This window comes from Mobula birostris, chromosome 2 (assembly GCF_030028105.1).
Source record: "Mobula birostris isolate sMobBir1 chromosome 2, sMobBir1.hap1, whole genome shotgun sequence".
Taxonomy (NCBI): Eukaryota; Metazoa; Chordata; class Chondrichthyes; order Myliobatiformes; family Myliobatidae; genus Mobula; species Mobula birostris.
Genome location: NC_092371.1, coordinates 59,766,358 through 59,794,253, shown reverse-complemented (window position 1 = coordinate 59,794,253; position 27,896 = coordinate 59,766,358). Strand labels below are relative to the sequence as shown.

The 27,896-nt window shown below is 38.0% G+C and overlaps 1 protein-coding gene across 1 annotated transcript; it reads right to left on the bottom strand.

The window, feature by feature from the left end:
- LOC140186988 (microtubule-associated protein RP/EB family member 1-like) lies at positions 1–27,772 on the bottom strand. Its single transcript, XM_072241854.1, has 7 exons — positions 27,668–27,772; positions 10,782–10,911; positions 9,168–9,313; positions 8,142–8,349; positions 5,241–5,362; positions 4,287–4,439; positions 1–2,358 (listed from the first exon to the last, which is right to left on the bottom strand). Exons 2-7 carry the CDS (start codon positions 10,900–10,902, stop codon positions 2,299–2,301), a joined length of 810 nt encoding a protein of 269 aa, XP_072097955.1. The 5' UTR covers positions 10,903–10,911; positions 27,668–27,772; the 3' UTR covers positions 1–2,298.
- Positions 27,773–27,896: the final 124 nt, after the last annotated feature.

The window sequence follows — 27,896 nt, the reverse complement described above, 5'->3', positions numbered from 1 at the left end:
TACATTTCAGCTATTAGATTTATTTGAGAATGAAATTAGGAAAATATTTATACAAACATCCAGAACATGTGGTATTTCTTATATCCAAAATTCCTTGGTTAAACAGGCTTGGGGGAATTCTCTGTGGAATTATTTCAATGCTGGAATATCTACATAAACAATCTTAAACATACAATTCATAAATCAAAAGATATGACCTATTACTCTACAACATCACATTAAGTAGCAAATGACAATCCATGTATAGAAGCTGACAAGAGATGGTTTAAAAAAAAGTCGACAATAGGAACTTTGAGCTGATGTCAGTTGCTTTTTGAGACTTGGCAGGTAGCAATTCAGTTTGCAAGGATAAGGTGAAATTTCACAACAGCAGTTTAACTAAAGGTTGAAAATGTGGCCTTTAACTCAGTATCTGTAGCTATTGAACGGGACGATTTAAAGAACACTGAAAATTGCCACACAGTTGCTGGAGTAAGTGATCCTGATGCCTATATTATATAATACTATATAATCATAAGACTGCTTATTACCCTCAGATACTTAATTCACATTTTAACTTCCTCGCTCCCTATAAGATTTGAGACCCACATGATACTGATAATATAGAAGTTAAAAATCAAACCACAAGCTAAATTAACATCATATTCTTTCTTGGGTTTTATGGATGAGCTTATTCAGATTGTTTTTAAACACCTGTACAAGTTATTGGGAAGGTTGGAAGGTATTTCACATAATTCTTAATGCTGCCATTAATCAGTACAATAAGACAGCTTTATGTCAGCTATGCCTTGAAAAAGCTACGCCTTCAATATCAGAAATTTAAAAAAAATTGAACAGAGCAGCCTACAAACAACAAATAAACAATGTCCCATTATCAAGCAGGTTGTTCATTTAGCAACAAATTCTGTGTGAGGAATAGTCAACTAAATGGTTGGGCGTTCTTGTAATGGACAGTGTCCAAGCATGACTTGTTACCCTCAGAATTCCAGACAAGGGAATATTTTCAGTGACAGTCCATTTACTCACCATCCCAAACCATGACAAGGAGCCAAGGACTTTTTAAAAAATTTTTCTTAGTTTCTTTGACCACCTAAAGTATGACATAACTAAAGAGTAACAAGAGAAAAACCATGTTTTAAAATCATTGCAAGTGAAACCACAAAAATGTGGTAAGTAAATGACAAAATACATCTTAAATTATTTTTTTAATAGTTTTCAATATACAAAAGATGGGCATTTGATTGGTAACACTAAATAAAAAGGACACATTTCCAACTAGGAAAGAAATAAAGCGGCAGAGAGAAATTTCCATAATGTTGCCTAATTAACCTCCTTTCTTGTTCTAATTCTCGATACTGAATAAACTAAAAATCTTAATCAGAACAAATGTAGCTTTAAATATTACAACCAATTGAATTAAATTAGCAATAAACTATTCTTTAGAAATGTTCTAAGTAATCAGAATATTTAAAAAAGATTATAAATGTACCAACATTTCCAACAGACAATTTTGTTGAAATATCAAACTTTATTGTTATTAGAAATTGATCTGAGTAGAAAAACACCCTGTAATTTTAAGACCAAGTTTGATTTTTCTTACAGCATACTGAAGTCTTAGGGCAGCAAAAGGAATAAAAGGCCACAGAAGAATTCAGGAAATACTTTACTGCTGTAGTACAACCACAATTGGTGGTGGGAACTTTTAGCACCACAGCAATTTCCTGCAGTTGATCCAACGTCAATTTCACCATACAAAATTCATGCACGGCATTTAATTGCCAACTTATTTCTTGCACATCAATTGAACTGGCTTGCCACGTACACACAACATAGTTTGGAACGCACTATAACTATTAACATAACTGATAATGTATAAAGATCTGAACCATTCTATACACTTTCCATTACAGTGCAATTTTCAGTCATCATGCAGTGATCATTCTATCATCAACCTCTTTTAACACTGTCAAGAGCAGGTCTGCTTTTGGTGATGGCAAAAAAAAATCAAGATGTTATAATGGTACTCTGCAGGATCTTCAAGAATATCCATTCCACACCTGCAAATACTGCTCAAGATGTGAAGTGTAGAAGCAGTCATTGCTCAATGTGGACTGAAACTTCTGCAAAGTGCACTTATTTAGAAAGGAGGTACATTTTAATTTTGCTTACACTAACAAAATTACAAACAAAGCTCTTTTGACTTTACAGAAAATAAGAATGTCTTTTCCTCTGTGGATGTGCACACGCACACATGATTTTTGGCAGGATATTCCAACCATAGGTATGCTGCATCCAAGTTTAATATTCTTCCTGTTCTTCTGGCTGTTCATCTGCTACATCTGGTACAGCAAATCCCTCCTGCAATAAAGCAAATTTTTATTTTTGCAGTATTTGAAATCACTTCACTGAAATTAAAGATTACTTACATTTGTCATAGGTGAGAGAGTCTGAATTTTTAAATCAAGTGACTTAAAATGTTGTGATCCAAAGGATTATACACTCGAGCAAATAACAAAAATAGCATCAGATTTCGTAAAAACTCTATGCACAGAAATAAAACAGAATTAATGCAATTTGGCTTTGCAAATAGAATGTTTACTGACAGTCAGGAAGCAAAGGGGTATGAGGGAGATAAAATATGGGGGAAATAGGAATAAGCCTTTAGGTCAAATTAGGTGATAAAACCTGATGGCATTTTCTTCACTTTTTATAAAATAAGTTACATTGATTAAAAATATTCTGTTCCATCTCTCCAAGGAAATTATACAATAGTGTTTCTCATCATCTCAAGTCATATTCAAATGACTTGCATTTTGTGAACTCAAATAATCCCATAAGGAGATCCTTTGGCCTTCGTCATGCTCATGTGAAAAGAATTTTGGAACACAATAACTCCTCGGAAAAATTGTATAAACAAGCTGGACCAAATGAGCGGCAACTGGAGGAGTCCCCCTTCAATCAATGGGAGATTCCAAACTGAAGGAATTAAGAGATAACTGAACAAATACCAAGTTCAAACAAAAAGTTCTGGATGACCACGGCTCTGAATAATGAGGGTTAGATAATTTCCTGCTTGTGGACCTTTGAAAATTAGGTCTTAGAAAGATTTAAATTAAGAATATATTAACTACTAATTACTTGTAAATACAATCAGTAATGTTGTATTTGCTTAAAGCTTTTCAATCAGCCAATGAGAGCACACTATACACACTCTGAGCCTCTCACAGCCAATCGTGTATTCGTTCATGGTCTGCCTCCTCTGCATGTGTAAACGTTCTTGCTCCTTTTTCAACTTATTCCTTTTTTATTTACCCCTAATGTCTGGAAAAGTCTGCAACTTCCAGTGAGGGCAGTATGTCTAAGCTGTCTAGGAAAATCATTACCATGGATGTGAAACTGCAAGTGCTAAGACATTTAGATGCTGGTGAGCATGAGGTTAATGTTGGCACCTCTTTGAAATTTGTTATGTCCATTGATAATGAACCTGACTGGGAGTGAAGCAATAAGGCAGAGAGGTGGTCTTGACATGATTTTCTGCTACTGAAACTGCTTCACAAGAGGAAACTTAAGAAAAGGCAGTCAAATCTCAATGCCTACTTGAAGACCCACAGCCTGGCTCCTCCCCTAAGATGTAACCAACACCCGCTTTCCTCAGCTGATGCTGCGATGTGTTGCTGCTCCATTGATGTACAGGTTAGGCCTATTTGCGTGTTTGTTACTCCATGAATTGCTGTGTATACATAAAAGAATATCATACATCTCAGGTTTGATTAGAAAAAAATCAGACACACATCTCCATGTAGTGTTATAATGACCTCGCAAAGCACTGATTTACATAGCACTCCACCTCCAAGGAACACATCCTCAGCATTAAGCGGGATCTGAGTGTGCTTAACTTTATAGCAACATTATTTTCTCCTAAAACTGAATTTATTATTAACAGCTTAAACACATGCACATCCTAGTTCACTCAGAACTCCCTCACACAATACATTTATTTAGTATCTTTGAGATTGCCTATCACAAAAACAATTTTGGGAATTTGAGTATCGACAGTACATTATACAAGAACCCAAAGAATAAAATTCCAAGTTTTCATTTAAAGTACCCTTTTCCTTACTAAAACTACATTTCTTATGTTTAAAAAAATCAAAAATTTTTTTGGGGGGAAATAATAGTTCAGGATAGGGAACCTCAAGATTCAGAACCTGATCGATGTATAATTGAAAGGTATACATGTTTGCTGCTATGAAACAAGCCAGTCTAATAAGGCAAACGATACTTACATCAGTTGCATACAAAATCTCCACGATTCGCTGGATCACTGGATCATTATCTTGTTCATTTTCTTGGCAGATTAACTCAATATTTCTCAGTTTGCCAAAATAAAAGTCTCTTTCTTTTTCAAGATCTTCCACTGTAATTTTTAGTACATTGATCTGTACAAAACAACATCTTATTGTAGTAACTCAAGTACTTAATAAAAATTCAAATGAAATGTTATTTGAAAAGAAACAATTTCTTAAAAAATATATGAATCTCTAAAAAAAAAAACACCACCACAACTGGAAATTTTATTCATCATAATGCAGAGATAATCTCCCTGGAAATGGAAACAGCATCATTGTGCAAAAATAGGGAAACATGCAATGCAAGTAAACTTAGAAAATTGTTGGGCACCATAGGATGCAGTTCAGAACCAAGTTGTTTTTCTTTTACATAAATCACTTGTATAAAAATATTACCTGATAAAAATGGCCAAGGATCCAACTTTGAAAGCAAATTTCTCAAAGAATTCTTCAATACTCATTTGAAAGAATTAACAATAAAAGTTTAAAATTTAAAAAAAAAAAATCGGTATAGAGGGTTGTTACTGAATCTGTTCTGAAGCCATCTACTCTACCATTTTCTCTTCCCAGGCTATTTCATCTTTTACATTTCCTTCAACACAACCCAAACAGAACTGAGCAAATATAATCTGCATGCACCAAAATTCTACATTCTAACAAATGAATCTTTTCTTCCTGCTCCCTTCATATTTTAGTGCATAATATAAATTTACATCATGTTCAAGAGTAAGTTTTCACATAATTTTCAATGTTTTAATAACTGAACATGTACCTTATTAACCAATTCATTTACAATTTATATTAAATACTGCCTTAAAGCATAGGAGCTTTCAAATGCAAACACATACTTGATCTTAACACTGAGTACTAAAAGGATGAATTTCTAGTTACCTGTTGAGCTAACTCTGCAACTTGTGCATCACCATTCCCCACCATTGCAGGCCTTTTTGGTGCAGCTGACACAGGTTTTGGAGTGGCTGAAACTTTTGGTGTTGGATAAACCTTTTGAGTTACTAAAACAAATAAACATTCACACAAGAGGTAAGAAAATTACCAGAAATATATTAACAATTAGAAACAATAGCTGTCCATGAGTTTGAGTGTCTTGTTCACAACTGATGCAATTTGTAGATTTAGTCTCAGCCTGATTAATACACAAGTGCATTCAAATATTCAGTGTTTAAGTGGAGAAATAGTGCACAAAAGGAAATCTTAGCTCCAGCCAAAACCAGAAGAAATTTGTCCCAGTGAGTGGGAATTTAGTTGAGGAATAAACAAAATACTTTTGGTATTCTGGCTCAACACCTTCACTATACTACAAAGACATGATGTTTTCAGTACATCTGGAAAATTTAGGTCTGATTAGCAGGCCCAAAAGCAGCACAAGTTTCATCTTCATATCAATAATTTATTATAGAACTTCATTAGTGTTTGAGCAATCAAAGCAATCTGAAAAATTCAATTCTACATTCAATATCGCCCCCCCCACCCCCCCGACCATTAATTCCTTTTGGAGGTATCCCATATGGGCCTGTGGTGAAAATAAGGTGAAGGAAAGAAAGTGTTGGCACTGCAAAAAAAATCAAGGATGGGTAAAAGGTGGTTTACATTTTATACAGATTATTAATTACTACATAAATGAATGCTATTTCATTAATTTGTCAAAACCTATATCATCTCCTTTCCTCTCAATTTTGCTCTCCCCAGGAATTTAATTTAATACATTAATTTTCCAATATCACTGTATACTTAATTACCCTTAAAGTTATCCAAATTATTTTATTCTTCAATTTGGAATCCACCAGTTTCAATTGAGGTATTGGAAGAGAAACCATTTAATGGATAGCAGAGGTCCTATTATAATTATGCATTAGTGTTGATGCAGAATAATTGCTGTACAGTATTTTAGTTTAATCCTGGCTTTTCCCTTTCTTCCTTCAAAAAGTGCAATTAAACCTCTAAATGATGTGCAAAATAACAAACGTGTTGAATTCCATGCTTACTTTTAACACCACAGTGTGTGTGTGAACAGAACACTGTCTTATAAACAAAAAAGGTACTATTAAATACCAATTTTTCTTGTTAAATTTGTTACAAAGGCACTTGGTTTCAGAGGCTCTTCTCTGATGGTAGCATTTGGACTGTCATCTGTAATTTATAGAACAGAAAAGTTTATGGCAGGAATCCCAAGATGGCCTGCAAAATATGTATATAAATATGCTGGCATTCTTGTAAAATGTCAAGATGTTTAGTCTATCAGCACAAGGGAATTGAAACTGAATTGCTTAATATTCTAAAATCCTGGCATTAACCACAAGAAAGAGTCTGCTCTGCAAGATCTTCCAAAGAGACAGTCAGAAAATGGTCATATTTAGCAGGAGCTGCTCATTGTTTTATTTTAGTAATGCAAAACCTATATGATAATGGGCATGGAATTTAAAAAAAAGGATAACAGATGGAATTCCATTTTTTATGATTTGAAGAGTGTGAAGATTTTGAATGTATAGTCCTGAAACTACATTTACAGTTATTTTCCTTTCTCACTCAGCATCACTAAATAAACAAGTAAAAATTCACAGGAATCATTAGGAAAAAGGCAACTTAAGTGTATATTATATTCATTTTCAAATTGCCTTAAAGAGTTAATCCTAACAATTTTACAGGTCCTTCATTGATTATAGAAGCAGCAATAAAATCAGATTGATGGGAAAGCAATGGCATTTTATGTGACAACTAGTGGCTATCTAATGACCTTCAACAATTTACATGCAAAGGAATTACTGGGGGGAAAAAAATAGAGCCTTTAACAAATTACACTTTAAAATGGAAGAAATTTGTGGTAACTGTATGTTGCAATGATAATTAAGTCAAACTACAAGTGTTTCTCTCCAGTCAGAAAGCATGTTTTAACTACAAAGAATAATAATTGGGAACATTTAAGGCACGTTTCAGTAGATCTGCCAACCAGCATGCCTTCATTAGGACAACTAAAAGGTCATCAAACAGTAGAATTTTGCATAACGTTAGACAACAGCCTGCACCACTTGGTATCTCTTCAAATATCCATCAGACTCTATACACAAAAAATAATGCTTGCAATAACTTCTGCCTCCAATTTTCTGTTCCACTTTGAAAGTAGCCTTCCAGGCACAATACATGAAATGTACCCATAGCTTCCAAAGCCAATTTATTCCAGATAAGACAAGGTCAAAGTGAAAAAATGCTACACCTTCATACTATGGACAAATGAGAAGAATATTACACGATGTGGAAAAAATGTACCATCTGGTGCTGATTAGGATAATAAATAAATTGGAAAGGAATTGATTAGTACCATTGCAAATGGAAAGTTTACAAGCATAGATATATTCTTCTATGCCATGAAAAAGGTGAACAGAACGAAAATTCTAAACGACCTTAATAGGGTAAAAATGAAGGTTGTCACTAGTAATAGGAACAACTTTCTAGATTAGTGTTATACAAAATCTATAACAGTAGGCAGCATGATACCAAAATTAGACCCACATATAAATACATTGAAGCAAAAAATATTACAAGGAAATCAAAAACCGTTTACAACAATATGAAGTGTCTAGCCAGGCAAGGCAAAGAATAAAGATCATATTCATTTTAGTTTCTACAAAATCTTCATTGAAATAATTCTGACATTTAAGCTGAACAAAATTTTGCAAAGAAGTTTCACGTTTAGACAAATTTTTGACGATCTATACAATACATTATAACTATATTAGTAAAAAAAACTGAACAAGTTAACCAAATTAAATGGAATACCTGTGCTTCCAGTACTGAGCGTTTTCTTGGTTTTGTTCAAAACCTGGTCACCGTGATTAGGTGGTGGGCCTGCATCCTGACCTTGCCGAGCAAGTATTGGATCATAATCTTTACCATCATAGTTTGCATCAAAGAACTTCTTGAACCACTGAACAAACTCAAAATTATCTTGAAACTTCCCTTTCACTAGTTTATCAACAGGGATAATCTGAACAAAAAGAAAATACACAATTAAGCATTTACCCCCACTTTACCTACATTTGTTTATTCAGCACAAATGAGCAAAGATGTTATTAGTTTTATATAGATTGGGACCATCTTAATGCATGAAGTTTAGATTGGGGCAGAATTTGTTAGGTGTATCCAAGGGGTTTCTTAAATCAATATGTAGATAGCCCAACAAGAGAGAGGCCCTACTAGACCTGGTGTTGGGTAGCAAGCCTGGCTTTCAGTGGGAGAACAGTTAGCAAACAGTGACCACAACTGCTTAAGTTTTAAGATAGCTCAAGGAAAAATACAGATCTTGCATAAGAATATTAAATTGAAGCAAGGAAAGTTACAGGAGTATTAGGCAAGAACTAGGAAGAATTCATTGGGAACAGCTATTTTTGATCAAGTCCACACCTGACATATGCAGGGCGTTTAAAGGCCAACTGCAGAGTCTAGGACAGGTACATTGCAGTAAGAAGGACAAGAATGGCAAAATAAGGAAATCTTGAATGTCAAAAGATGGTGAATCTAGTTAAGAGGAAAAAGGAAATGTATGCAAGACTTAGCTTTAAAAAAAAATCAAACACAGCCCTTTATAAGGAAGTGAGAAAAGAACCCAAGAGGGAGATTAGGCCAAGAGGGGCCATGCAAAGTACTAAGGCATTCTACGCATAAAGGGGTAATTAAATCTATTGTAAAATGACATGTTAAATGCAAACAACAGGAATTCTGCAGATGCTGCCTGGCCTGCTGTGTTCACCAGCAACTTTTATGTGTGTTGTTAAATGCAAAACTAGTTTATAATCTTTAACTTACTTTGTCAACACCCATTCTCTTGAAAGCTGCTTGTAAAAGCTTGAAATTGTGAATATATTCATGTTCCAGTTTGGCTTGAAATTTTACCTTCTTCAATCCAACACAACCGGGGAAAAGCATGTCCATAAACTGGCAATATGCTGCTCCTTTAAAACAAAATCACATTTACTTTACGATTAAGTTGCAACATATCCCTTGAGTACCCTGGTTATTAGAGCCCTTTTCAGCCATGTCTGAAAATAGTTTACTTTTTACCTACAATTACAATCAGATTACTCACTTAAGCTGTGGAAAAAGAATAATGGAAAACTGCTGGCGGTGTAATTTACTTTACCACTTTGGTTATCCATCATTGATTTTGGAGAAGCCAGAGAACAAGTAGCCTAAAGTGGAGTAACCTTTGCCTTCTTTCTCAATTATTAAATGTCAAAACTAACCAGATGACTACAGTTTATATGCAATACAGAAAAATTATCTTGCTTTTAATAAGTGCAGATGAACAAAATTGTACCATCTCAGTAGCACTAAAATTGTAACCCGTTAGAATCAAGTCTGTTATGCTTGTTGCTCATCACTTCCTTTGCCAGCTCAGTTATTTCATCAGCTCTGTTTGGCTCATTCATGGCACACACAACTGTAATACCAATTATAATCTTGGACACTCCCTTTAACAGATGAATTAAGAGCAAGTCATTAGCTCTAAAACAAAATCCTTCTTGTTTTGTGATTTTAAAAATTCATTTTTGTTTATGTCCAGTGTACTATTCTCAGGAACTTTATCCTTGGTAGTGCCATGCACAGCAAAGCCCAGTTCCAAGATGATCAAAGTCAATCTCCACTTGCACCCAATTTAGTTGTCAATTCTCCTACAGCCCCACTGAAGGACAGTGTTAAATTGTTGATGTGAAGAGCAGGATTCTGATGTAATAGCCCAAGGCCTCTTTACATTCAAAAGCATCTGAAGTGAAATTGGTCAAACTTGACTACTCTAGTGACTCTAGACATGCTGTTCTAGGACAGCTAGTGTTAGTATTGAGCTTGAAGTGAATACACTGGTGCTATTGATTGATTGATTAATTGAGTGCATCTATTTTCCCGTGCAAAGTTACTGCCATTGACCACATCTCTGAATTGCACAGTTGTGCAGGTATGTATCATGTTGCCAGTGTAATTTTGGAGCTCCACATCTATACTGCATGTGTCAGAAGATCCACAAGGTCAATTGAAGAGCAGACCTGGCCTCAACAGTAATGTATCATCTGGAAAGACAACACCTATAATAGTGCATACCTCTTTCAATAGTGTATTAAAATGTCAACTTTGATTAGATCTCTAGAAACAGACGTGAACCCATAACCCACTAAATCAGTTGAAAGGGCTGTGAGCCAAGGCTGATAAAAAATTTGATAGGATACTATAAACAAAAAAGAATCTATTTTGTAGATGGGTATGAAAAAAAAGAGTATAATGCAGCTTCAAGGCACACAACACAATTGTTGATAATTTCCCTTTCCCCACAAGTCATTCAGATTCTTTATAAGGTAACACAAGATGGTCTTTTGACAAACACATAAATTTACAAAATAAAGGTATTCAGTACAAAAGTATATTTACCAGAGCACAGCTGTTCAATTTTTGTGTAGCTCAATTGAAGAGAATCATTAATCCAAGCCAACATATCATGCCGGCTTAGGTTGTCACTGGTCACAGATGTAGAATAAACGTTTACTGCCATTATTAAAACCTGGAAAAAGCAGTAATAAATTTTAACTATATGTACATAAAAATACCATTATTCTTCCATAAATAAGTATGCTCAAACATATTAGACAAGTCAAAGGTTGTTCTTTTATTAAATCTGCAGTACAAAAGCTATTAGAATTCCATCTCACACTTTGAATTTCATGTGAATTCACACTAACAAGCTACTGAGCTACTCCATGTACATTCAAAATTTTAGTTTTTGGTACAAGAAAAACAAATTGAGAAGATTTCAGTTCATATGTCTAACATCTTCTGAACATGACTTCTTTTTTTTAAAAAATCATAGACAGACCTTTCAAAATCTTAATGGTTCAGTGCATTTTTAAAAAATTCTCGCACTCCAGCTAGTTCATTTAGATATGACGTTAATTCTATGTTTAGGAAATAGATCCCCCAATCCCATTTGGACTCTCAAAATTCTTCATATTTTTAATAGAGGTTCTGCCACCATTTTATTTAACTCTAGATTTAAAATTAATTGATGTAACAGGATTTTTCTAAATAAGAGATTTACATCACCACCATGAATGAAGCATTTCCTAGCATCACTTCCAAACACAGTCAATCTGCTTTGTCCAAAATCCCTTCAGCAGCAGAAAATTGCTTTTGAAGTAAATTATTTGGGTAGATAGAAGTTCAAGAGTCTGAAATATTTATCAGGGTGTACGTCTAACTTATAATACCACTTCCCACAGGACAATTTTCAAAGCCCTGTTAAAATTCTGATGACTTTGCACTGTATTTCAGGGACAACATATTCTTCCTCAGTTGCATAAAGGAACACAATTAAGTGGTTTAACCATGATTTTGTAGAGGTATTACCAGCTTTAAGGTCAATGCATCATTTCTAGTGTGACCAAAACTACATGCAATATTCAGAAAGTGGTTTAATTAGGGACATGTTCAACTACTGCAAAATTTCCTCCACTTCACATTCTTGGATTTTAAGGTCAAAATTCCACCAGCTTTTTGTACTTAATGACCACATTTTAGTGATGTGTGCATGGACATGCATATCTTAATGCACATTTGCATTTTCTACTGAAACCTTTTCTTTTAGGCCAAAATCAACACCCACATTATGTTCTCAATATTAATCAAGCAGTGTTTTTGTAACTTTATGTTCCTATTTATATCACTTGCAATGTCTATGTTTCAACTTAAACCCTTCTCTAAAAACACCAATTTCTCTGGTCTCTCCGCACAAGACTTTTGATAGTGTTAAGTGCAACTACAGGTGTGTCTGATGTTACAAGTCTCAGCAGTGCAGTTGAATAATTAAAAGTCTACAGAACAAAGCATATTGAAGATCTGCTTCAGTTTATCGGCTGAAGTGAAGGATGGAAGAGAAACACTCAGAATGTTTTGCCTTTCTCATTACTTATTAAGTAGACATATCTCATCCATCAATAAACTTTGCATCTCATGGTTACTAGAATTAGTGAATTTTCCTTCAATAGCTTAACATAGAAAAGCTTTCATGGATCCAAACTTTGCTGAAAATCTAGCATATTTACTTGGATTTGCTAGGCAGATTTGGTTGGAAGTGGGGAATTCCTAAACATGGTTAAGTGGAAGGATGGATTGACTGAAACTTAAATACTAACGCTAACTCACCTGCACCAAGCCAACAGCTTCATAGACTTCAGAGTAACTCAGATTTCACAGCATTTATGCCTGTCACAGGCTCTGCAGGACTACTGAAATCAGTGGGAATAAGAGCTGTCCATAGAACTGAAGATGACACTCATTTGAATCAATTCAGTCCAGTTTAAAGGTGTTTAATTGCTTTTGTGTGTAAATATTTGGTATTTTAACTATATAACTTTAAAGAAACACTTGTGAAAGATCTCTCAAGCCAGTTATTGTTGAGTCCATAGCCAAGACAGTCCTTGCCCAGGGGCCAGACATCATGAAGGACTTTATTGCAAGAAAAAGCTTCAAACTACTGTTGCCCAAGCACAAAATCAAATTTACTGGATTTTCAACAATGGAAATCAAACTATCTTAACAGATACAACTTACACTTGGTCAAGATTTAATCCTATTAATAAGCATCACTTATTTTCACTTTTCACTTATTTTCTAGGAGCCTTACAACAGGTAAATCAGAGTGCCTTCACACAACATAGATATCATAAACTCATTCCTAAACACTATTCACATCGCTGCACATTATTAATAAACAGAAACTCATCATGCATTCTTCCAGCATCAGTGAATTCAATTTGTCTTCTGCAATGTAAACAAATTATAATGCAATAAAATTCAGAAAAGCTAGGAAAGAAAAAAAATGTTTGAATGCTCTTCTCCTTCACCCCCCCCACCCCCCCCCCCCCACATTCCCTATCCACTCCCTGGAATAATTCAGCAAAGGAAGTCATCCACAGGATTGATCATAAATTCACAAGTCATTCTCATTACAATGTTAGTCTGCATTGTGAAATTGGTCTGAACCAGTCTGCTGTTGACAAATATCAGATAAGTACTTTTCTGCACTAGATAATTGCTTCCTTAAATACTATGCAGTAGTAATGAAGCAATTTATTCTGCAGGGAACAACAGCAAGGATTTTGAAAGATGTCTCATTTCAACATCAGACCAATCTAACATTTGGAAACATGGTTCGGATACAGAACTGTAAAACTCATTTTTCTTGGAAGGTAATACAAGCATGCAATTTTTAATCAAATCCCACATGGAAATTTCTAGCCAGATTCATTCCACCACCCCCCCATCCTAAATGGGTCTTGCATGAAACCCAAAGTCACATTCATGTGGAATTATGGATCAGTTCATACTGGTTCAAATCTCTTGTCACCATGTTTCTCATTTTCATCTCCCAATTCATTTTCATTGTTCTATCTTTCAGCAACACAAAACAGAACTTATCTTCTGGAGATATCAACTACTTTTAAAAATGAATTTTAATAACCCCTCTTATCCACTATTTATTTGTCTTATATGCGCCTCTATTTTTTTTTAAAGGGGCAATTTCAGAGCGAATCTTTCTATTCATTAGTTTCCCTACATTTTTTCCTTTGGTCAACTAATTTTCTTTTTAAGATCTTGGGTAATAGCTCTTGCTTTCCCCTCTCAACCCTAACAAAATTATAGTTAATTAATCCAGTATGTATTTTTCCCCCCCTAGTCACTACATCTAGAATGGACCTTTTCTTTATATACCTCTATCAGGATGATCACTCTCCTCTGTTTCAAAGAAAACAAACTCAAAGTACTCAGTCTCTTGAAGGCATCATCCTGGTGAATCTCCTCTGCAACCTCTCCAGAGCATCAGATCCATTCTAGAGTAGCAACCAGAACTGGATCGGTACTCTCAATGCAGCCTAAGATCTTATAATGTTGTACCATAATATCTTTGCCCTTATATTCATAATGCAAATACAGTAAGCCACCTAATCAGCAACTATCAAGCCATCTGTAAATCCCAAACATTTGGTATTTGGCTCATTATTTGTAATTCTGATGGTTTACCATCTGGTTCCAGATAGTTGCAGTTGTCTAAACTGATAGATTTTAAAAAGCACTATTGGGTTGTACAGTAGTGTAGCAGTTAGCATAACCACTATTACAGCACCAGCAGTAAAGTCAGGCTTCAATTCCCGCTACTGTAAGGAGTACATACGTTCTCCCTGCGACCACATTGGGGTTCCTCTGGGTGTTCCACTTTCCTCCCACAGCCCAAAGACATACCTATGATGGACTGGGTCCTACCCTATCCATTACTTTTCCGTACAAGGTGTATACTGGTGCTTTTATACCAAGCTTGGATGTAACCAGTCTATATATTCTCCACCACATACACACAGAAGTTTGACAAAGTTTTAGACTTCCAAGAAAGTAGAGATGCTGCCATGCTTTCTTCGTAATTGCATTTGTGCTAGGCAGTGTTCCCTCTAAGGTGTGCACATGCATGATTCTTTTGCTACTTGCACACAAAGAAATGTAAACTGCACACAAAAGGTTGTCACCCTCTACCCCATTGGCATGTTAAGTATATTTCACAATTGTACACAATCACATTTCCTTTTCCAGTTCCTGATGCAGAAGGTGTTGACAATGTGGAGATAGCAATAATTTGTCTGCAGATTTTATAACTGGCTTATTTATACTGCTTTTATTGAAGAAATTATTCATTGCACACGTCATCATCACTGGGCAAAAAATTGCACAGCACAGGATTTTTTGCACACACTGGTCATTACAAATTACAGGAACATTGGTGCTGGGTCATTACAAATTAGAGGGAACATTGGTGCTGAATCCAGGGTAGCTCCTTCGAAATGATTAACACTGAGGAATTCTCCACCTCTGAGCCCCGATGTGGACTGATTCATGGACCTCTGGTTTCCTCCTCCTGAAGTCAATAATCATCTCCTTGGTCTTGTTGACATTGAGGCAGAGGTTGTTATTGTGGCAGCACCCAGACAGATTTTCAATCTCTCTCCTATATGCTGATTCACCACTACCCTTGATTCGGCCAATGACAGCGGTGTCATCGGCTAACAAATATGGCATTGGAGCTATGGTTAGCCTCACAGTCATAAATCCAAAGGAGTAGAGAAGGGGGTCAAGTACACAGCCTTGTGGTGTACCTATCCTGAGGGAGATTGTGAAGGAGATGTTGTTAGTAATCCAAACTGGGATCTACAAGTAAGGGAATCAAAGATCCAGTTGCACAAACAAGTATTGAAAGCCAGGACTTAGTGCTTATTGAATAGTTCTGAGGGAATGATAGTGTTGAATGCCAAGCTTTAGTCAATGAAGAGCATCCTGATGTATGCACCTTTGCTGTCCAGATGTTCCAGGATTGAGTTAAGAGCCAATGAAATAGCATCTGCTGTTGACCTGTTGTGATGGTAGACAAATTGGAATGCATACAAGTTGCTCTTCAGGCAGGAGTTGAGATTACTAACCTCTTGAAGTAGGGCATCACACTGGATGTCTAATGGATGAGTCATTAAGGAACGTTACCATGTTTAGGAATGCAGAGCACCCGTTTATCTTTCCCCTCATTATTGAGTATACTATTTTGGATACTGTTGTGAGGGATGACCCCCCTCCCCAGGGGAAATGAGTCCATGGTGAAGAAGGGAAAGAGGGAGAAGAGGGGAGCAGTAGTGATAGGGGACTCAATAGTGAGAGGAACAGACAGGAGATTCTGTGGACATGAATGGGACACCTGGATGGTAGTATGTTGCCTCCCAGGTGCCAGGGTCAGGAACGTCTCAAATCGCGACCACAACATTTTTGAGAGGGAGGAAGAGCAGCCAGATTTCTTGGTACATATTGGTACCAATGACATAGGAAGGAAAAGCAATGAGGTCGTGAAGAGAGAACTTAAGAGAACTAGGCAGAAAGCTGAGGAGCAGGACCTCCAGGGAAGTAATTTCTGGAATGTTAACTGTGCCACATGGCAGTGAGGGTAGAAACAGGATGATTTGGCAGATAAATGCCTAGCTGAGAAGCCGTTGCAGGGGATAGGGCTTCAGGTTCTTGGATCATTGGGACCTCTTCCCGGGGGGGGGGGGGGGGGGGGGGTATGACCTGTACAAGAGGGATAGGTTGTACCTGAACCAGAGGGTTCTCGTGGGCAGGTTTGTCAGAGCTGTTGGGGAGGGTTTAAACTAATTTAGCAGGGGGATGGGAATTAGAGTGAAGGGATTCAGGATGGGACGGAATGGATGGGAAAAAAAATAACACAAAGATAGCGTGTAGTCAGGCCATCAGGAAGGGCAGGCAGATGATAGGACAAAATTGTGGCCAGCAGGGTATCAGTGCATGAGGGATGCAGAATCAAAAATAGTAGCAAATATTATACTCAAAGTGTTATATTGCAATGCACAGAATATAAGAAATAAGATGGATAATCTTATTGCACTATTACAGATTGTCAGGTATGATGTTGTGGCCATCACTGAATCGTGGCTAAGGGATGGTTGTAGTTGGGATCTGAATGTCCAAGGTTACACATGGTAAGCAGAGGAGGTGGTGTGACTCTGCAGGTAAACAATGGCATCAAATCATAAGAAGGATGTGACATAGGACTGGAAGATGTTGAATTCTTGTGAGTTGAGTTAAGAAACTGCAAGGGTAGAGGGACCCTGATAGCAGTTATACACAGGTCTCCAAACAGTGGCTGGGATGTGGACTACAGATACAACGGGAAATAGAAAAGGCGTGTCAAAAGGGCAATGTTATTTTATGTTATCATATCAATGTTATCAGTCCTGCGGAAGGGTCTCAGCCTGAAACGTTGACTGTACCTTTTTTCCCCATAGACACTGCCTGAGTTCCTTGAGCATTTTGTGTACGTTGCTTGGTTTTCCAGATTCTGAAGATTTTCTCTTTTTTGTGATTTAACTTTATCCTGTATGCCTTCTTCACCTCATCTCCCTGTGCTGCCACGTTCAGAGATCCTCACACTTGTACACTGAAACTGTTCTCAATACGTCCAATACCCCATTATGTTCTACCCTTTCTCAGTCCTCCCAAAAGTACCACCACAAATTTCTCATGATCAGATTCTTTCTTATTGCTCTGTCCTTCTTACCAACTGATCAAAATTTGCTTGTAACTATTTTCCTCACTATCTACACCAATTTTCACAACAACTACACCCACATTACTATCCACATTATTGAATGTATAGCAAAGAACAAGAATCACAGCCAGCACTAAAGTACACCATTACTCATAGACTTCCAATCACACAAAAAAATCCTCCATTATCACCCTATGTATGTGTTCGTCCATCGTCAATGTCGATGAGGACCTCGACACCATTATTGATGGTGTCGAGACTAGCGCGTGGTTTGGATTTAAGTGAGGGAGAGTTGCACAGCGTCAGCCTCACTCTCTCTTCCCAATTCCCATCTGGATCCAGTGGCAAAACAAGAGTCGAGATGACTGTAGATGGGACTAGGTGCAGTGGATGACCAGGACGTCTTCTGTGTCTTGTCCTGCTCTACACGTTCCACGACACGTGCAGAGACCACTTTCTTGACCATTGGATCTTCCATTGGTCTCGTTCACTCAATCCGTTGGAGTCGGTCTTGGATAGACAACTCCCTACCTCAACGAGGGTTTGAGACCCGTCGGCTACCCTCATCTGGTTTAGCCGGCTTGTTGAAGCCGTTGCCCCGGGTGTGGTCGCTGTCTCATGCAAACAGCTATGGGGAGCCACAGGTGACAGCCGAGTACCAGGTGGGGACCAAAGGTGGACTAACCGCCTTGAAAAGGACGCGACATGTTCCCCCACCAGAGGTGCTACCCCTCCCTGACACCCCATACACCCCAAGTATAAGGCATTGGCAAGACCACACCTGGAATATGGAGAGCACATCTAGTTAGCATTCTGTAGGATTGATGCAATTCAGCTAGAAGATGCAGAAAAAGATTTAAAAGGAAGTTATCTGGATTGGAGTGCTTGAGTTATAGGAGAGACGAGATAGGCTGGGACTATTTTCATGGGTGAGTCTAAAACTACAAGGCATAGGCTCAAGGTAAGAAGGAGAAGATTTAAATGGGATTAAAGGGGCAAGCTTTTCCAGAAAGAAGACAATGAGCGGCCATATGGAGTGGTAGAGGCAGTAGTTACAATGGTTAAGACATTGGACAGGTATACGGAGAGGAAAAGTTTAAAGCGATATGAGCCAAACTAAACTAACTCAGAAAGATACCTTGACTGGCATTGGACCCGATGGGCCAAAGGGCCCATTTCCATGTTGTATCTCTCAGACTTTATTCTAGTATTTGGCAAATGTTGGATCCAATTTACCAACTTGATATTCAATTAACTCTACCTTTTGGACAGTCCCATACATGCAGCCTTGTCAAAGCTCTTATTGATGCTAATCTGCACTATATCAATTGTACTGCCGCATCAATAAAGAAAAACAAAATCTATTCTGAAATTTTTAAATTTGGAGTGGTTTCTCCTGACCCATAATTTTTATTACAGTTAAAGTTTCCCATTAACACCACATTTTTTTTAAACCTCCATTCCTCCCCCTCAATTTACACCACAGATCCTTTACTAATTGCACACTTCTCAGTTCCTTGTGTGTCTCCCCAATCCCAAAGTGGCCTGGTTTCCAACACCAGTACTATGTCACTCTCAGGTAACTTTTTCCTGAATATTTAATTTAAACAACTCAATGTTGTCACCAGCTGACTGCATTAAAATACCACACATACATCTTAAAATGTTCAACCTGTGTATTTTCAGATACCTTATATGTGTATAAATAACTTTCAGTTAAGCAACTGCCCCCACCCTACTTATTCCAATACTGTATTCCCCATTCCATGACAGCGAAGTTAAGAAATGAAGGGAAAAGCAAGAGAAAGAATTCAGCAGCTAAGTTGATGGAACATGCAATGAAACGAAAGCAGGAAGCAATAATGATCGAGTCAGTGAGGTGGAAACTGTTAGGAATTGGACTGGAACAGAAGAATGTTCCATACATCCCACGTACAGGTAGGCACAATTTGCAACAATTATTATTTGGGAAGAACTGAGTTAAGGATCTGCTGAATGTTTTGCAAGTTTTCTATTCTTGTTTAGGATTTCTAGCAATACAAGTTCTTTGATCCAATTAAAGTGCTATTGTTTGATTTGAGAACTAGTTCAGCCAGGCAAAAGACAAGTGGCATCAGACAGGAATTGGTTTGGCCACTGACTGTGGGGGGTGGGGAGAGCCAAAGGAACAAAGGCTGGAACATGAGCTTTAAATCTCTCCAGACCTCCATGGTAAAAGCAAACCAAGAAAATGAAAACTTGCATTAGCAAAATATAATAAAATGTGGCAGATGTAGCTGGAAAGAGGTAGAGAGAAAAGAATAACAGTTAAATTAAGACACCTGGCAAGAATAGATTGTATTTTTCACATGGTGTTTGCTGATGTACTATACATTGCAACTTAATATGAAAAACTAAACCTACTTTAAATTCTGAGGAATTAAAGCTGAAAATGAATAAACCAATGATTGTCTTTTTAAACCAATCCTAAGCGAAATGCTTACTAAATCACAAATATACTTCACACATCAATGCCTACACTGCAATGTCACAGAAGAACAATGTGTGCAACTGAGCACAAAAAAATCAAACTAGCATTTTAAAAGTGTGTGCAGCATTTAAGCGAGATGGAAAAAAAAATCAGGTGAATTCAACCATAGTCTGCCAGTTTCAAAAATACTGCAATTATAGTGTTTACTTGATTCCAACTGACAGGAGTTAAAAATGTAAAGCTCGAATCACTCTGAAACTTTGCATGAAACTTTTCATCAAGCATTACCAGCAATAATTAACTGCTAACACATTCTTTGTGCACAGGTATAAAGATAAAGATGGCCCTAGTTTAAATGTTATATAATTCCATAATTCTACAAAATCCTTATAATTATTGTCCTGCTGGAATACATTATACAAAACACCAGTTCACCCAGTAAGATGATAGAAACATAGAAAATAGGTGCAGGAGTAGGCCATTCGGCCCTTCAAGCCTGCACCGCCATTTATTATGATCATGGCTGATCATCCAACTCAGAACCCTGCACCAGCCTTTCCTCCATACCCCCTGATCCCCATAGCCACAAGGGCCATATCTAACTCCCTCTTAAATATAGCCAATGAACTGGCCTCAACTGTTTCCTGTGGCAGAGAATTCCACAGATTCACCACTCTCTGTGTGAAGAAGTTTTTCCTAATCTCAGTCCTAAAAGGCTTCCCCTCTATCCTCAAACTGTGGCCCCTCGTTCTGGACTTCCCCAACATCGGGAACAATCTTCCTGCACCTAGCCTGTCCAATCCCTTTAGGATTTTATACGTTTCAATCAGATCCCCCCTCAATCTTCTAAATTCCAATGAGTACAAGCCTAGTTCATCCAGTCTTTCTTCATATGAAAGTCCTGCCATCCCAGGAATCAATCTGGTGAACCTTCTTTGTACTCCCTCTATGGCAAGGATGTCTTTCTTCAGATTAGGGGACCAAAACTGCACACAATACTCCAGGTGTGGTCTCACCAAGGCCTTGTACAACTGCAGTAGTACCTCCCTGCTCCTGTACTTGAATCCTCTCGCTATAAATGCCAGCATACCATTCGCCTTTTTCACCGCCTGCTGTACCTGCATGCCCACTTTCAATGACTGGTGTATAATGACACCCAGGTCACGTTGCACCTCCCCTTTTCCTAATCGGCCACCATTCAGATAATAATTTGTTTTCCTATTTTTGCCACCAAAGTGGATAACTTCACATTTATCCATATTAAATTGCATCTGCCATGAATTTGCCCACTCACCCAACCTATCCAAGTCACCCTGCATCCTCTTAGCATCCTCCTCACAGCTAACACTGTCGCCCAGCTTCGTGTCATCCGCAAACTTGGAGATGCTGCATTTAATTCCCTCATCCAAGTCATTAATATATATTGTAAACAACTGGGGTCCCAGCACTGAGCCTTGCGGTACCCCACTAGTCACTGCCTGCCATTCTGAAAAGGTCCTGTTTATTCCCACTCTTTGCTTCCTGTCTGCTAACCAATTCTCTATCCACATCAATACCTTACCCCCAATACCGTGTGCTTTAAGTTTGCACACTAATCTCCTGTGTGGGACCTTGTCAAAAGCCTTTTGAAAATCCAAATGTACCACATCCACTGGTTCTCCCCTATCCACTCTACTAGTTATATCCTCAAAAAATTCTATGAGATTTGTCAGGCATGATTTTCCTTTCACAAATCCATGCTGACTTTGTCCGATGATTTCACCGCTTTCCAAATGTGCTGGTATCACATCTTTGATAACTGACTCCAGCAGTTTCCCCACCACCAATGTTAGGCTAACCGGTCTATAATTCCCCAGTTTCTCTCTCCCTCCTTTTTTAAAAAGTGGGGTTACATTAGAAACCCTCCAATCCTCAGGAACTAGTCCAGAATCTAACGAGTTTTGAAAAATTATCACTAATGCATCCACTATTTCTTGGGCTACTTCCTTAAGCACTCTGGGATGCAGACCATCTGGCCCTGGGGATTTATCTGCCTTTAATCCCTTCAATTTACCTAACACCACTTCCCTACTAACATGTATTTCGCTCAGTTCCTCCATCTCACTGGACCCTCTGTCCCCTACTATTTCTGGAAGATTATTTATGTCCTCCTTAGTGAAGACAGAACCAAAGTAATTATTCAATTGGTCTGCCATGTCCTTGCTCCCCATAATCAATTCACCTGTTTCTGTCTGTAGGGGACCTACATTTGTCTTTACCAGTCTTTTCCTTTTTACATATCTATAGCATTGGACTATTTCCAGCAACCATGAATTCAGTAGATCACCAAACTGGATTTTGTTTTAAGCATTTTCAGGAGAGACCTTATTTTGAGAATGTGAAGGAAAATGCAATAGTAAAACTATAGTAGAGTTCTCTTCACTCTTGTAAAGAAATAATTTATAGTATAGAAAGCAAGACATGAGCATTACTAACATGCAGGCCAATGATATTGATTGCTGAGACACACTGAAATGTGGAAGAGGTTCAAGACCACAGGAATCCCTAATTTAACTTCTCCACCATGACCTTGTACAAAATCTATAATATAGACATCTTTGGGGCTTGATGACTGCAGAACCCAAGGTTTGACCTATGGAGTTCAGGATTGAGTAGCTAAAACTCTGGACATTTTTGAACAGAGGGTACAATTGTCATTACATGCTATAGAGATGAGGAGCAATTTCTTTAGCCAGAGGGTGGTGAATCCGCAAAATTCCTTCCCACAGACGATTGTGGTGGCCAAGTCATTGGGTATATTTAAAGCACAAGTTGATAGGTTCTTAATTAGCAAGGACATCAAAGGTTACAGGCAGAAGACTGGGGAATGAGGTAGAGGGGGAAAATAAATCTGTCATGATGGAATGGTGGAGGAGACTTGATGGGCTGAATGGTCTAATTTGCTCCTGTCTTATGATCTTAAAGTTCCAAAGCTTGGATTTGGAATAATTATCCATGATTATTTAGGAAATTATCTTTCTAAATAAGAGCACTTGAACAGAAGGTGACAAACCAAATGCTAGAACATGGAATTAATATGTATGGTTCATGTAGATACAATGAAATGGCCAATTTCCATGCTTTATGACTCAGATGCGAACATGAAATTCTGAAGATGTTAATGTTCTCGTATCCTTTAGAATTTTTGTTATGATCTCATTCCAATTGACAGGGTTAGCAAGTCAAAAATGATAAAATAAAAGAATATGAAGAGAAAATGATTAATGTCATTATAGCCAATGAAACAGAGAAGATGGAAGCCTAGAATGAGAGTAGGTAATCACCAATTTTAAAAATACATAATAATCAAAATTAGACTGTTTGCTTACAGCTATGCCTCAACATGAAAAAACAGTTCAAAAAAACTAAAATCTAGGAAATCACCAGGAAAGAGATAGAGATAATTTCAAAATATAACCTACATACAGGACTGTTGTAAAACAGAAAATATTAACAATAGAATGCAGGAGAAAAGTTTTAAAGAATGTTGTTAATGACTGAGAAGTCAGTGGCAAAATCCGGTAGCAATGTATTTAATTGGGTTCCCGGATGGTGAAAACAGAAGTGGTTTAGTAGGAAAGTACCATGAGAAAAGGGGTGTTTGGTGGAGAAAAAAAGCAAATCAAGGATTCACAGGGGAAACAGTCCTTTTGGAATGCAGAAAGATTAATGAGGTATCTGGAGTTGGAATCTCATTGAAAGTGGTAGATTTTACAGGAGCACAAGTTGAATATTGAAACTGGTGGGCTGGAAGGTGAAATCAAGGGTTGCCATGTTGTGCAGACAGGTTAAGAGCAGAAATGTGAGAAATAAGAGGAGGCACAATTGAAAGCCCTATTGCAGAGGAAAAGTCATGGTTAAAGAAAAAAAACAACCCAAAAAGTTCTGTCATCACAACAGAAACATCAGAAAGACTGAGAACAAAATGGATCTCTTATAGGAAACAGGGCGAGCGGACTTCAGTTGTTGGAGTCTGTGTGCTTGGATTGGATGTTGATTGCGAACTGGCTTGTTGAAAGTGGCTTCCACTCAACCACCGTTCTGCTCACACATCAACCTCCTCCCACGTACAGCAAGACATTGTCTCCTTTGTTCCCATCTTCCACCCACTGGATTCAACAGTCATCCTCAACTACTTCTACTACCCCCCCCCCCCCAATTATTATAAACAGGCTATTCAGTCTACAACTCCCAAAATTGCTCTTCCATCTCCACCTACTGCTCTGCTTTTCATTTAACTCTGGTTGATTCCCTTTTACCTTATCCTTTCCCATCATCTAGAAACCCCAACAGCAATTCACTTGCACTTCAAGTTAGATTTGGTGCTCAGGTTACAATTTCCTCTCAAATGGAGAAACCAAACACAGATTGTGAACAATCTGTAGAACAGTTCTGCTTATGGTGCATGAATGACTTTGACCTCCCAGTCACCTGTCAATTTAATTCTCTATCCTCCTGTCATTATGACCTCTGAATACCATAGGATACCAATGAAGCCCAACATAACTGAGGAACAGCACCTTGTCTTCCATCCAAGTGTAGAGGCAGAAACAGGCCCTGCACCCCACTGAACCTATGACAATTACAATCATTTACTCCAATCCAATATAAATTGTATGTCCTTATACATTCTAGTGGTTACCCCCCCCCCCCACTGATTCTACTAGTCATCTATGCACTAGGACTGGGGTTCTCAGCCTTTTTTATGCCATGGTCCCCTACCATTAATGGAGGGGTCCATGGACCCCAGGTTGTGAACCCCTGTACTAGAGGCAGATTTGCAATAGGCAATTAACACCTACCAACCTAAAATGCCTCTGGGATGTGTGAGGAAAAAAATGAGCACCTGGAAGAAACATACATCACAGGCAGAATATACAAATTCCACATAGTCAGGTGTGTGTGGAATTCAACAAGTTAACCAGCCTTTTTGATCTATATCTGATCTGGCCAGCTCTGATGCAAGATTAATAAGCAGTAACTTTAATTCAGTTTCTCTCTCTCTCCCATAGATGCTGATCTACTGAGCTTTGCCACCATCCTTTATTTCAGGAATTCTAGCAATTGTAGTTTTCCTATACTCATGCTTTATATCCCCCATCCCCTCTTGTGCACCCTGCCGCCCTGATTAATTTTCTTTTACTTACACTTCTGCAGAAGGGCAACTTACTTTCATTTGTTACTGGTTAAAGGACTAAAAGCAAGCCTGCCATCTGGACAATCTTGCTCTCCAGCATGATAGACATTCCAATAGTTCTCTCCACCTTACTTGATTTGTTTTTTTTAAAAATAGTGCACTCAGGAATAAAACAATACTTAAGATGTAAATAGGACAGCTATGTTAGGACAGGGGGCAGGTGAAACAATGGCAAATGAGGATGTTGAGAATAAGCAAAAAACCAAAATGGTGGATTTAAGGAGCTGAATTATCTAAAACCAATTGAATTTCCTTTATTATACAGTGCAGGAACAAGCTCTTCAGCCCAACTTGTCAAATCCAGGGCATGGCTAAAAACCTATAAGAAATAAGAGGTGATGTCCCTTATGCTGACACAGATTACTCAGGAACAGTGTAAGAGGGTATTAGCAGAAAAGCAGCACAGTTGAATGACTGACAACTGACAGCTTGGTAGTACACCTCCATATTTAACAGAGGTGCAAGAATGATCTCTGAATCTGGCTTCATTCTCTCTAATGCAAAGGCAACTAGCTTCCGTGACAACTACAATACAAACTGAACAGAGCTATAAATCTCACTTCTACCTTGAATCCAGACAGCACAGGAGTTGGAAAGATAGTAGTAGAGCGTCTGAATTTGCAGGTTGACTGAATGTTATAGAGCGAACAAGGGTGCAACAGCTGCATGTGAAAGAAGAGAAAGATTTGTTCAGTCGCAGAGGAATGAGATACTAAATGAGGAAGCTGGTGTTGAGTATGAGGTTAAAACCTACTCTAGTCAAGAGAAAAGGGAAGGAATGAGTGCCAGAAAAGATTCAGATGGAGACTGTCTGACATTACCAGTCATCCTCTGAAGAGCTTGACTTAATTAGAAAAAAATCCAGAATTAGATGTGCTTCAAGGCATTGATAGACATGGAGAATATGAAAAAACAAATTTTACAAGTATTGAAATGTAGAACTCCAAGTCCCAGAATAATTATACCAATATACCATGGCCAGTATATTGGTATAATTATTCTAGGACTTGGGAGTTTCATATTATAACAGAGTTCCACACAATAACAGGAACAACACATTTTATTCTACCTTAGAACTATTTTTTAAAAACAGAATTTTATTTGCAGTATAAATCATTTTAAGTAAATGCCAGAAGCACAAGAATACATTTCAAAGTGTAATGGACAGATTAATATGTAAATCTTGAGAACAAGTTATTATTGATGAAACATCTTCATGAAGTACTTAAATCTGTTTTCATTTTATTTCTAGATCCACATAGCAGCACAAATAAAAATCTTGTTGCATCTTTCATACATCTAGCCTAATTTCTACTATTAATCAATCTGCGCCTTTCAATAATATTGCAGAGATTAAAAATCAGTGCAATGCACTTTCGTTTCAGGTTTAAAACGTCAATTAAATGCGTTTGTCATGCTTTCCGACTGTAAATAAAATAGACTGGATAAATGCTGATATTTAAATTGAAGTATGGGGAGATCGAGACGAGTGCACAAATAGGCGTTAGCCGCATATCCCGGGACACATGGACAATGACTGCTGGTTCATTGTCTTCAGGTCGGAATTCGGATTCGCGTGGAAATTAAAGAGCAGAGAGAAAGGGAACAACAAACTCCGTGTAAACACACAAAGAACTCCCCCAAAGTAGGCAATATCGAAGCCAGCGCCATGATAGCCATGTGCTATATATTCAGTACTACTTAACAACCTTGCTTCTCTGCTACATTGCAGCTACTTCCTCTCCTACATGACGACGCGGACGGCAGAGGCGAGACAAGCTGCGATTGACATCGTGAGTAACCAATAGATGCGAGACGACCACGTGCACAGACGATGGCTAGTGGCCAATGAACCGGCGCCGGAGGGGACAGGCAGGGCGGGACACTAGTTCGCAGACGGGCCCGTCCGTCTTTAAAATACCAGGCCTACCATTTGACAGATAACCCAAATGGAATTGAGAAAAGGGGAAAAATATGAGGAAAAAGTCGCGAGAATGCTTTGTCGTAAATGCCGCTGGATGCTAAACAACACCTCTAGGGTTAGCGAAGACTCAAGCTTCAAGCCTCCTTGTGACATGATCTCCATCTTAAACCAGAAGCGATAAAGGATCAAATGTGAATAAATTCTTAAAAAAAAAGTAAACAAATTTTCTTATGGGAGATTTAAAAAATATCATAAGGTGTACAATTAAAGTAATTTCAAAAGCAAGACAGCGTGCGGATTGAACACGTACAAACACACACACAAAAAGCGTCATTTATTGCCAAGCCAGACGAATGCACCCTGCGCCGGACAAACCAGCCCTTCATAAAAAAATACTTTAAATCCATCACCAATGCACGCCAGCGACAAGTAGGCGCGATCAGCTTCGACTAAGTAAATAATATTTTCGCATTTGTTAAAAAAAATCTTACAAACTAAATTAGTAAACGGGATAACAAAGAGGTGAGAGGAAATAACTCACCCGCCGCGCCTCAAGATATCTCTCGCCCTCCTCCCTCTTCCTTTTCTAACCGACCGGATCCGACGCTCGGACTCTTTCGAACGTGAAAGCCGCTAATTCAAACTCATTCAGCGCGCTGCCGCTCGCCACAGTGACGTCACACGCAATTGGAGTTTACATCATTCGCACGACGACAATCCCGCCCTGGTCTGTGCGTTGCTATGGCGACTGGTCCCAGCGCCGAGAGAGC

What these genes read in the sequence shown, in the direction of transcription:
- LOC140186988 (XM_072241854.1), bottom strand. Translation starts at nt 10,902, where the DNA reads ATGGCAGTAAACGTTTATTCTACATCTGTGACCAGTGACAACCTAAGC. An exon ending in AATTGAACAGCTGTGCTCTG is followed by an intron (nt 9,314 to 10,781) that starts GTAAATATACTT and finishes TTTGTTTTAAAG; the next exon opens with GAGCAGCATATTGCCAGTTT. An exon ending in AGAGAATGGGTGTTGACAAA is followed by an intron (nt 8,350 to 9,167) that starts GTAAGTTAAAGA and finishes CTTTTTGTTCAG; the next exon opens with ATTATCCCTGTTGATAAACT.